Source organism: Pseudophryne corroboree, chromosome 10, assembly GCF_028390025.1.
Source record: "Pseudophryne corroboree isolate aPseCor3 chromosome 10, aPseCor3.hap2, whole genome shotgun sequence".
NCBI classification, from domain to species: Eukaryota; Metazoa; Chordata; class Amphibia; order Anura; family Myobatrachidae; genus Pseudophryne; species Pseudophryne corroboree.
In genome coordinates, this window is record NC_086453.1 from 330,176,851 (window position 1) to 330,189,745 (window position 12,895).

Here is a 12,895-nt window from a genome sequence, read left to right on the forward strand (position 1 = left end):
TGCGGGACACTGCGGCCCACGGGTGGGGAAGGCAGAGGGAACATTAGGTTGCCACTTTATCTCACTCCACTTTACCACTCTCCAATACTTGATCAATCTAGCCTTCAGACACTGGGATTTCCATTTAAATTATTATTTGGATTGTGAGACTCGACAGGTTTATCCGGTTATTTGTTGTATGTTGTTGAATGTCATACAGTCGTAGTATTAGCACCAAGTGACATGTGTGAAAGCGATGGCAGCTGATTCCTAGGGTAGCCATAGTATAAGCAGCTTTACCAAAGCTTAAGCTGTGACTTTTCTGCCTAATCTCTGCAGACTAACGTTCACTGTTCCTCTTTCATTTTGTATGTGATCTCATCCTAAAACTTCCAGGCTATGTGGCAAATAGCTATATTGTACAATTATTCAACTACTTTGTTAGTACTAGATGTTAGTGATGAAGCAGTGGTTCTTTTTGGGGGTTACTCAGATGTGGACAGAGCTGATTTTCATGCAGCAAAGAATCGATTTTCGGTACATTGCACATGTGCAGGACGTCTGACTGTGATCAGCATCAGACTGTCAGTGATTGACAGTCTGATGCTGTTTGCGTAAGGGAAGGAGCGGTGACAGCCTCCGTTTCTCCTAATGGATTTGTACCGCTGCCGTTTAGGCGAAAGGGAGGAGTCCAGGGATCTCCGTCATGGCACAGACATGTCCTGGCCTCTGAGATGGGCGGCTTGCGCGTCACCATGGGTGCTACAAGCCGCCCAATAGCGAGTGACTGATCCGATGATGCGTCATAAGACGCGGATGGGATCACTACTGCAGCAGGAGGCGTCTGCTTATAATAGACGCTTCCTGCTGCATTACCATACGGCGCTATAAAAATAAATGGTGGATATGCAAATTAGCACAGGAATGAAGGTGTTTGTGGGTAATACAGTGCATGTGACCTGTTTTGGCCAATAGGAATGCTTTTGTATAATTGTATATATTTTTGATTGCTTTTTATATCGAGTTATGGTGAATAGAACACATTTAGAACTTCAAATAGAACTCTCATCACGCAGCCATTTTTTAAAATGGAACACAAACTCGACTTTTAATACACGAGCTATTTGGAATAGAACCACTGTAGTAGATTTTGTGGGGATGCTGGTTCTATTCTGATCGATTTCAAATAGACCCAAAATCGACTTTTAGTAAATATACCCATGGTTTCTAAACGTTAAAATAATATAGAAACTAGTCCTGCTTATAGTAAATTAATTCTGTTCACTGAGCTGCATCTATAAATATGATTTTGCTCACGCTTCCCTATTTGATGCATTGCATTTTTAGAGTCCTATTTATCATTGATGGCAGTGGGGCCCTGAAAACTATCATTCCTTATTGTCGCGTATCACGTCTATTAGGAATTATGGCTTGCGGCAATTTATCAATGTCTTCATGCCGGGCCGGTTTCTCCAATAAGCAGCCGGCCCGGTGAATGTTAAAAGCTGTAATTTCACCACTGATGGTAGCGGTGAAAGCTTACACTACAGGCTTCTGTTCCTGCATGCTAAAAGAGGGAGGGATCTGAAGGGATCCCTATTCCCACTCTGATAGCTCTTTCTATTGGAAACGTTTGTTTAGCAAAGCTTGATAAATAGCACAGTTACAGCGTTGTTTGGGGAGGGGAGCTTTGAGTTCTGCAATTAAGGCAGGAGGTATCTGGGATATACAATAAAGGGCTCTACACATTTAGCAATCCGCCGCCGAGCTGCCCGACGGCGGATACGACCGACAGGCGACCCGGCGGCGGGGGGGAAGTGACGGGGGTAGTGAAGTTTCTTCACTCCTCCCATCACCCGGCTCTATAGCAGTGCAGGCAAATATGGACGAGATCGTCCATATTGGCCTGCATGCACAGGCGACGGGGCACCAGCGATGAACGAGCGCGGTATCTCGTTCATTAATGAACGAGATCGTTCATATCTTTGACTATTATCACCCAGTGTGTAGGGCCTAAAAGTGTACTGGAACTGTGTCTCACCCATTTCCTTACCCCTTATTTCTGAAGCTCCTTAGAAAGCCCCAAGCATTTTGAATGATAATTTCCATTCTGGGACAGATTTTAGGTAAAGTGGATTTAGGGCGGGAGTTTTGGCCGCTTTATGTACCTAGTTCCAGATACTTTTTCTATAAATAATAGAAGTGGATGGACTTATGTCCGCATTGTTGGATCCAACTGGATCCCTTAAAGTGTCCCACATGGCACTCGCATTATACATATCCCCACCCTCCACCCCAGGAACATAGAACAGAACCACTCTCTGGATGGAGCCGTTTCAGATCAGCCATCTTGGACTCAAAAAGAGGCTGCCACGTCCCTGGGAGGCAGCTGAGATGCAGGCAGCAGACACTTTAGGTACAGTCTGGGACTGCCTAAGAGCTACGCGAATGCCTATGGCAGGCATCACAATGTCACCAGGCTGAAGCAGTGAAGAGATTGTAAAATGGTGTACTTATGATATAAGCCTATCATCTACATACAGAGTGCAGCCATACTGTTGGCCTGAGCGAATATTCATCACATCTTATATAATCACTTAATTACGGGCTGCATGGTAGCACACTGATTAGCATTGCTGCCTCGCAGCAACAAGGTAATGGGTTTGATTCCAACAAGGGTTCTGTCTGTGTGGAGTTTTTAGGTGCCCTCCTTGTCTTTGTAGGTTTCTTCCAGGTATTTTGTTCTCTTCCCACAATCCAACACAACTGGGATTCCGGCATCGTATGCTGACCGCCGGGATCCCAACTGCTGGTCACACAACTGCAACACATATATTTGACACCCTGACGAAGTCTATAACGAAACGCATTGGGTGTGGCCTGCGGGACGTGTGACGTGGTGACGTCAGCCGGTTGGTCCGTGTCCGTATATGCAGGAGATTCATCCAGCGGCATTTGGTACTTGCAGTGACAGCGGTATGCCGATATTGGCTATCCGGAGGCTATATCCTCATAACGCTCTGCTGATTACCTTTTACTTAAATGTATGTGAACATTTATTTTTCAGTAAAGATTTGAATACTGTTTACTCACACTTGCGCCCTCCATTTTTTCTTATATATATATATATCTATATCTTGAAGGAAAGACTGCGGCACTCAGGGTCTTGTGGCTGAATAGCGTGTATTATAAATTCACAACATGAGACATCAACGTTTTGGGGTGTCTAACCCCTTTGTCAAGATTAAAAGCACATTATGCAAACAGAGATAACCCTTTTTCTCTCTTCAACTCTGACGCGTTTTGTCCGAAACGCGTCAGTGTTGAAGAAAGAGAAAAATACCCTTCATTCTTATCTATGACACAATTTATTGATCTGTGTATTTGAAAGGGTTATCTCTGTTTGCATAATGTGCTTTTAATAAATTGTCATTAATAGTTATATGTGGTCAATTATATTGCTGGTATAATTGGAAAGTGATGATTAGCGCCCTCAGATTCATTGTTTGGAGGTGTGCGTTGTTTGGTCCTGGCTAACAAACAGAAGGATCGTATCAGAGGGCAGCAATAATATAGCGCAGGGTAAGGGTATCTCTGGTATATATATATATATATATATATATATATATATATATATATATATATATATAATTATATACTGTATATGTGTGCTGTACATATAGTATCTGTCCGATGTCACTCCTATACATTACATAGCTAGCTGCGCTATAATAAGCCTGGCATAGGGTGACTATGTGACAGGAAGCTGAGCAGGTGACAGGTTTGGAGCTTGCAGTGTTGGCTATGGCGGGACGTGGAAATGAATGGCAATCTCACTAATGAGCTGCAACTGAATCTTTATATCTCTCTTCTTTCCCGCCGTCATTCTGTTCCTTTATTTCCTATACTTCCATCTCCTTTCAGTAAAGCACCTCTCTATAGAATGAGTCACCTTTCTGTTTCTGCCTGCTGTAACTGTATACCTACTGTATATATACCCTGCCATCGTATGTCCCCCAGTGCTGCCTTCTCACAGTTCTATCATCTTTTATTAGAGGGCAGATTTGTCACCTCGCCATCCGGTGCACTTTACATCCTGGATGTACAGAAAGAGGACGCATTGTCCACCTATCGCTGCATCACCAAACACCGCTATAGCGGAGAGACGCGGCAGAGCAACGGGGCGCGTCTCATAGTCTCAGGTGAGCCCCTCTAAGTAGCAATAATAATTCACATGATGTGTATATACTGTATGTGACACATTTGCTATATTTTTATATCCTTATACATATCCACTTTTATATAATTGCCTCTCATATTTGTTGTTCAGAGCCTGCAGAGTCTGTTCCCATTCTCCTTGATGGCTTCCAATCCCAGGAGGTCTTTGTGGGTGATAAAGTGGAGCTGCCATGCATTGCCTCAGGATATCCAAATCTGGCCTCTCGTTGGATTAAAGATGGCCGCCCAGTGCCCTCTGACAGCCGCTGGAACAAACGTAACACAGGGCTGAGCATGACAGACCTGCGGCTAGAGGACAGTGGGACCTATATCTGTGAGATCACCAATAGCTTTGGCTCTGCAGAGGTGACTGGCACCCTCACCGTAATAGGTAAGATGCAATTTTGTGTAAGTCACAAAAAATTTGCCTGATTATGTATACACTATCAGGTATTGCTTGTTTTCTGTCTTTGTGTATCTATGCCTTTTAGAATGAATTTGAACCTGAACACACGTTGGCAGTCTATTGCAGGCTTTCCCAACCTCGATCCTGAAGGCACACTAACAGTGCAGGTTTTAGTGATATCCAGGTTTTAGCACAGATGGTTACATCAAAATAACTAAGGTACTAATTAAGGGGTCTATTCATGAAGCAGTGAAAAGAGTGGAGAAATGAACCAGTGGGGAAATTGCCCCTGGCAACCAATCAGCATTGAAGTAACATTTAAAATTTGCATTCTATACAACTGTACGGTGCAGCTGATTGGTTGTCATGGGTAACTTCTCCACAGGCTCACTTCTCCACTCTTTTGCACTGCTTCATGAATAGACCTATAGGCACCTGTGCTCAAGTATGCATACCACTAAAACCTGGACTGTTAAGGTGGGTACACACTGGTAGATATATCTGCAGATCAGTGGGTCTGCAGATATCTCTATAGCCAGATCGGGCAGTGTGTTGTGCATACACACTGCCCGATCTGTTGTGACTGACATCACGAACTGGGAGGGCATTTACATGCGTCCGCCCAGTTCAGCCGTCAATCATTGGCGGCTGGTGCAACATGTGACCTCCTGTACACACAGCCCCATGTATATCTGTAGCTATATTGGTCATCGTGTGTGCTGCAGGGCCGCGGCGTTCACAGTCATATCGTTGGTACACACTGGCCGATGGAACAGCTACATATAGAACGTCCGATATATCGGCCAGTGTGTTCCCAGCTTAAATGTGCCTTAAGGAACGAGGTTGGGAATGCCTGATCTATTGGTTATTCATAGCTGGGTATAACTCAGGCCTGGACACGTTGTCAGGGCTGCAGGTTAGTGGCCAGCGGCCTTGTAACAGTTTACAATCCATGCATTAATACGTAGGATGTGGAAATGCAGATAAACTAATAACTAAGCATTATAGTTATAACTATATAATATTTAATACCTCATATTGTCCAATTAGCCATGCACGCCACTGGTAAAAGTGACATTCTACACATACAACAACAAGTGTAGCTGTGTTACTGCGGGGCATAGCACTGTGTCACTGTGTGAGACCGCGCATGGCAACACAACACCAAGCACCAAGGCAAGTGTGACATTGTTCAGTGGCATTTACACAGAGCCTGGCAGATTTCACACTCCCTTGGGGCGGGGGGTTGGAGTGGGGAGATTTAAAGTTAAAACTACAGCACACATTGCAGGCAACTGATCCTTAGAGGCTAGCGACTGAACCCCAGAGGTTACAAATGGTCACAGGTTAATTTATTAGAAGAAATGACGGAAGAGAGGTCGCCCACACAGCCCTCCCTATCGAAAAATAATGAATTGCATTATGTATGTGGTTCCCTGTATCATTACATACAGTAGCTTTTACCACTTTGCTGTGTGTAATGGGATCGGTTGATTTTACTTACGTGTTCCAGGTTTCAGATTGGATCAGGCCATAATTGCTGTAAAGGGGCATTCAGGTTAGAGCCTGGGTCGGCAGACTGCCCTTTGTGTCATCAATATATCTATTTGTTCATCTATATATTTGCCAGCATAAAACCATTAATATTGGGGGTAATTCCAAGTTGATCGCAGCAGGAATTTTGTTAGCAGTTGGGCAAAACCATGTGCACTGCAGGGGAGGCAGATATAACATGTGCAGAGAGAGTTAGATTTGGGTGGGTTATTTTGTTTCTGTGCAGGGTAAATACTGGCTGCTTTATTTTTACACTGCAAATTAGATTGCAGATTGAACACACCACACCCAAATCTAACTCTCTCTGCACATGTTACATCTGCCTCCCCTGCAGTGCACATGGTTTTGCCCAACTGCTAACAAAATTCCTGCTGCGATCAACTTGGAATTACCCCCATTGATTTAAATAATCGTAATTGCATTTCTGTTACTTACATGGTACAATGGACACAGGGCCGGTTCTAGACCTTGTGGCGCCCAGGGCAAAAGTTTCCTGTGGTGCCTCTCCCCCCCCCCCCCCCCCCCCCGGTAAAATAGAGCTGGTGCGCGCCGAAGGCGCACGCCTCAAAATAGGGGCGTGGCCACAGTTATCCCCCTGTACTTGTGCCCCCCTGCAGTTGTGCCCCCTGTAACTGTACCCCCTGCAGTTGTGCCCCCTGTAGCTGTGCCCCCCTGTAGCTGTGCCCCCAGTAGATTTGCCCCTTGTAGCTGTGCTCTTAGTAGCTGTGCCCCCTGTAGCAGTGCCCCCTAGCTGTGCCCCCAGTGGCTTTGCCCCCAGTAGTTGTGCCCCCTGTAGCTGTGCCCCAGTAGTTGTGCCCTTGTAGTTGTGCCCCTGTAGCTTTGCCCCCTGTAGTTGTGCCAGTAGTAGTGCCCCCAGTAGTTGTGACCCCTGTAGCTGTGCCCCAGTAGCGCCGCTTACAAACACACACACAATTGAAAAAAAACAAGAACTACACAATACTTACCAGCCCCACTCCTGCTTCCGGACCACTGCTGCGCTGCTCTCCGTCTCCGGCCGTCGGCTCCTCTGTATGGGAGAGACGTCATGACTTCTCTCCTATAGTAGCGCCGCACTGGTCAATTATGAACTCTAGTGTCTGTCAGTGGAGCCAGCTGCAGTGGGCGCCTGCTGCAGCCGGGGAGAGGCTAGCGGGGATCAGTAGCGGCTCTTGCCACGGCGGCGGTGGTGCCCTGGGGACAGCGGCGCCCCGGACAAAAAGCCTGCTTGCCCGTGGCAAAAACCACTACTGAATGGACATTTGGAAGTGGGGCTTAAGGTGGGTACACACTGGCCGATATATATCGGCCGTTATATTGAACGGCCGATATAACGCGGGTCCGTCGGCCAGTGTGTTTGGTCGATATGTCTGTGAACTCCATCGTTCACAGACATATCGCGTCGGCCCCGCAGCACAGCCGACGGCCAATATATCTACCGATATATTGGCGCATCGCTGTGTGTGTACGGGCGGTCGGCTGCCCGCCCGTACACATGCTGCGGCGGCCGCCATTGATTGACAGCTGAACTGGGCGGGCGTGTGTACACGATCGCCCAGTTCATGATGTCAATCCCCGACGGGTCGGGCTGTGTGTATGCACAGCACACTGCCCGATCCGTCCATAGATATATCTGCAGATCAATTGATCTGCAGATATATCTATCAGTGTGTACCCACCTTTAGTAATGATGGTCATGAGGCTTGGTCCTTTAGAGGGCTTCCCAAGTTTCAGTATATTTGTATTTATACCTGTGGTAGACAGGAGGGATAACCAGTGCCCACGTCTGGCCCTCCGAGGCATAACATGAGCCACCCTGACCATTATGGAAGAGTGCTCCCTGATCCTGAGGTCATAGAAATGAGTGCAGTGCATGTATACATACGTAGCAGGCCTTTTAAGCAACCTAACTGGCCATCCATAGGCCATTACGGCTGTGAGAGCGTTTTATTCGGTATACAGTCATATTGTCCACATGATGCATGTCCACACTCTAATGTCATTCACATTCTCAGCAACTTCATTGGGAACGTCAACATGTTCATAATGTCATCATGCAAAATGTTGACATTCACTTGTCGGCAGTCTGAATGCCGACAGTGAATATTGAACCCCATGGGGTTATATAAAGACCCTACAAGATATGGTGTTGCCCAACATGGATCTTTACTGAAGCAGCAATAAGAAACTGTAATATGTAGCAGTGAGAAGACACATTACTCTAAGAAAGCAAAGTGCGAGTCTCACTCTTGGGTTACTTCCTCCCGCAGAAGCGCTCCGTGTTGCTCTGACGCCCAAGAGGCTGAAAACTGGCATTGGCAGCACAGTAATCTTATCCTGCTCCATCAGCGGATCTCCTGGCTACAACGTTAGATGGTACCGGAATACAGAGCCCATTGAGGCGGACGAGTTTATCTCCATACGAGGAACAGATAACGAAACGCTCGTTATTAGCAGTGCTCAAAAAATCCACTCTGGGGCATATCAGTGCTTTGGGATCCGCAAAACACAAAATGTCCAAGACTTTTCAATTGTGGTGCTAGAAGGTAGGTGAGACCGCCATCCCTTGGTACAACTGGTGACATATATTCATTCATTTCAGAAACTGCGTATTACTTGAGGCACACTTATTGGAGAGAGATACTAGATAAAAAAGATGGTACTACAAGGATAGCCATAAAACAGTATATGTACTTAGCTTGGAAACAGTCACATCGATGATTAGCATAATTAATATATACATATGATTAAACAGGTCTAATATCCACCACCACATGCCAAAGTGTCTTTCAACGAGATCAGTTACTAATTCCACCATCTCTGTACTGTATGTGACTGTTCTGAGCCTCATCCAGAACTCTCCCAACACCACTGGGACCTGATAAGAGAGGTCAGAACATGACTGCACACCATCAGATCTTCCAACTGCATTTGTCAAAATGTATTACAGTTATAATACAATGAATTTTATCAGCCATAACTATTGGTCTCAATATCTCAGGCAGTAGTGTAGTGTGTGTGGCACACACTTGTACATTTTCATGCCTTGGTCTATGAAGGTGATAAAATCACTACCACTGATGCTAGAGGAAAGCTTCATTAATTATCCACCTAGAAAGGGATTTTCACTGTTGGGACAGTCAGACTATGGAATTCTTTATCCATGAAGGTGGTGATGGCTGATTCCCTACATGACTGAATAAGATGCCTTTCGTGTAAGTCATGGTATTAGTTAATAATAAATGGTGCAATTTAATTAATAAAGGAAGACCCCCCCACCCCATCCTCCTCCCTCCCTGAGATTACATTGTAAGGTGGCTAGCTGGTAGGTGGGGTGGTGTCTTCCTCTGCATCATCCTGTCTAGAGTTTATAAGTGGGTGAACCTGATTAACTTGTGACTATATCACCCCCATCAGTTATGTAAGCGTACTGTGTATATTAGAAATGAGCTAACAAATTGCCATTTTGTATTTTTGGCTAATGTCAGCCATTCCCTGGGGTTAATGCATTTGCTATTTATAGAGTGATTTCCCTGTTTTTTGCCATCTTCCAAATTGAGTAGAAGTGGGTTTGAATTTTAATTGAGTCAGTTTTGAATCCGGCTACCGGACATTAGAGACAATTTCTCATCACTACATTATCTGACATTCTTTGGTGGTCCGATAGTAAGCCCTCCTTACTGGTTGAGAATCCTCATGTTCTGCAGACAAGGCAACTTCTGAAAATCGGGAAGCAAAGTCACTCAATCAAACTCTCCACCAATAGGGTTGGGTTGGCGTTTAGTAACGGTGTACTCTTGTCCTCACAGATGGGACACCTCGCATTCTCTCCTCATTCAGTGAAAAGGTTATGAATCCGGGTGAGCCATTTTCACTTATGTGCTCTGCCAAAGGAGCTCCCCCCCCTACCATCAGTTGGACCCTGGATGAGGAACCCATCCAGCGGGATTCAGGACACCGCTCCAATCAATACACCGCCTCCGATGGGAGCACCATCAGTTACATGAATGTCAGCGGCCCACAGATCTTGGATGGGGGGGTGTACAGATGTGCTGCACGCAACTCGGTGGGGAGCGCAGAATACCAAGCTCGAATAAACGTAAGAGGTGCCTGTCCTACTTCTACATATCAGAATAGGGTCTGTGAACCTCCTTGGGAGTGTTATCTGGGCTCCCCCTGTCCTTATGCCTCTCTCTCTCTCTCTCTCTCTCTCTCTTTCTCTCTCATCTCTTCATATCCAACATGACCTCACTACACGTCTCTTTCCAGTGTTTGTAAGTTCTGTCAAAAATATTTCTGGAACCTCTTCACCTCTTGTCATGTAACCCAAGAATTCCTTTTTTTTGCCAATATTCTGTAAGCTACTATAGAGGTAGATTAAGTATAGTTTAGTAGGGTAGCGTAGCTCTCACCATATTGTCAGGATGCAGTCAAAATGCTGGTGGTCAGGATCCAGGCATTCAGGAGACCGACGCCGGACTCCCGACAGCCAACATTTTACCGACGGCCACCATGAGGATACATATACCTAATTCACACTCGGTTGGTGGTTCCACGCCACCAAATGAGTGGTAATAGAACCTGCGCCACCAGGCCCGCAGCCACTTATCTCTCTTCAAACCTGGAAACATTTCCCCCAATGTATGGTTACAGGGGTATCTTCAGAGAGGAGGAGGCCCGTGTGCAGTCTCCTTCTGGCCTTCCTCCTCTCTGGCCAAGAGTCCTCTGGGCACTAGGGGACCTTAGCGCTGTCCCAGAGTCTAGTGTTCGTGAAAATGACGGCTGATTTTCTTACTGTGCATGCGCAAAACACAGTGAAAATGCCAGCTGCGCCATTTTCCCAGTGATTTGTGCAGCGCTTACACGGAGGGTAAATATTAAAGAAAAAGGGTCAGGGTGTGCAGTGTGGGCCCCCCCTTGGCCTCGAGGGCCCGTTTACACCGCACACACTACACTCATTATAAATACGCTAGTGTATGGTCATGGTATCCGCTTTCCTTACCTGGGGAGGAGACATTTCTCCGTTCTTCCCATGTGAAGTAACAGGGAACTGTATGGCTGATTAGCTGTGCATACACTGCCAGACATGCAACCGACCAATGAATGGATTATCAGAAGTTGGCATGACAAATCTTCCAACATGCCTGACTGCATGATAATCGATGGATCGGGCTGATTGTACATAAGATATGCCGGGCTTTAGCTGTGGGGGGGACCCACTTGTAGCTTCTAAAGCAGCCACAGTATGCATCAGCTGACAGAATGATGAGGGAGCGCTCATAAGGTCTGATTCAGCGGTGGATGCAGTTGAGAGAACAGAAGTCAGGAATGATGGGGGTAATTCCAAGTTGATCGCAGCAGGATTTTTTTTAGCAATTGGGCAAAACCATGTGCAATGCAGGGGAGGCAGATATAACATGTGCAGAGAAAGTTAGATTTGGGTGGGGTGTGTTCAATCTGCAATCTAATTTGCTGTGTAAAAATAAAGCAGCCAGTATTTACCCTGCACAGAAACAAAATAACCCACCCAAATCTAACTCTCTCTGCACATGTTATATCTGCCTCCCCTGCAGTGCACATGGTTTTACCCAATTGCTAAAAAAAATCCTGCTGCGATCAACTTGGAATTACCCCCGATAAACGGTAAACTGCCCATTCGCAGCACAGAAATAATCCTTACTGCACAGTCACACAAACACAGTGCAATGGCGTGCTCATTTGCATGCAACATCGCTATTACTTGAGGCGGCTTCTGCAATCCACGAGCGGTTGTGACCGAAGGTGTGTCGGTGGTAGAGAGATTAGATCCACCAGCGCACGAGCAATGCTCAGATAGCAAAGTGGGCGTGGCAGGGCCTGCTCTCAGGCCATCGCACGGAAGTACACTAGAGGAATGCTTACACTGGCATATGAGTAATTGCTGACATGCATGATCTGCCTGCATCTCTGCATCAGGCTCGTAGAATGGCAGGAAATAGGACATAAATAAATATATAATAAGCCAGGGTCAGGGTTACAATAAAACAATCAGGGTAAGAAACCCGCCGGGTCTGTGTGTATAGCACATAGTTTTATGCTATTCTTCTATACAGGCTGTGAGCAAGCTGGGGTCAGCGTCGGCCAGTTCTTTATATCATAACTGTGGATTTTTAGGTCACTACATATACATATTACAGACCTACTATTTTCACATGTCCTCGAGGCAGTTAGGTACTAGAATATTTGAGTATTTAGGTGAGGGCTGCATAGGCACGAAGCCATATGAGCGTCCTGATTTTTTTGTGATTGGATAATGGTTTCACTGTTGCTAGGTAGTTTATAGTTAGGGTGATTTTTTCATTGGCTAGAGTTTAGCCTATCAGTTCGTTCAGGGGTGGTTTACCTCAGTTGGGATATTTAAGGGTGTTTGAATAATTATACAGTCTCTGTTCCATTTGGAAGTCTCTCCTACCCACCCAAATTTTTGCAGAACGGTTTCCTATACTTAACTTAAAATTTTGTATAACAAAATACAAAATTAAGTGGGTGGGAAGGCGTTACTAGCCAGCGGACACGTGTGGCATAAGTGGTCGGTGTGGGGCACATTCCCTTTTGAATGACGGCGATTGTGTCCTACCCTTGCGGGGGGACAATAAAGGGCGCTTCTCTGTGGGAGTGTCCGTACTGTGCCATAGTAAAGGGTAGCGAGTCCTTCACAGAACAGGTTATGCTTATACAGAGTGGGGGCGTATTAGTCACCGC

At 45.9% G+C, this 12,895-nt stretch overlaps 1 protein-coding gene across 5 annotated transcripts in view; it reads left to right on the plus strand.

The window, feature by feature from the left end:
- Window positions 1-12,895, plus strand: part of DSCAML1 (DS cell adhesion molecule like 1) — a 392,568-nt gene that overhangs the window by 284,933 nt on the left and 94,740 nt on the right. For 2 of the 5 annotated variants that reach the window (XM_063943605.1, XM_063943606.1), the window contains exons 4-7: window positions 4,035-4,181; window positions 4,310-4,588; window positions 8,425-8,700; window positions 9,964-10,260. In XM_063943605.1, the coding sequence (XP_063799675.1) occupies window positions 4,035-4,181; window positions 4,310-4,588; window positions 8,425-8,700; window positions 9,964-10,260 (999 nt within the window). The remainder of the gene's footprint in view (window positions 1-4,034; window positions 4,182-4,309; window positions 4,589-8,424; window positions 8,701-9,963; window positions 10,261-12,895) is intronic. The other 3 variants (XM_063943607.1, XM_063943608.1, XM_063943609.1) reach the window with 2 other exon arrangements.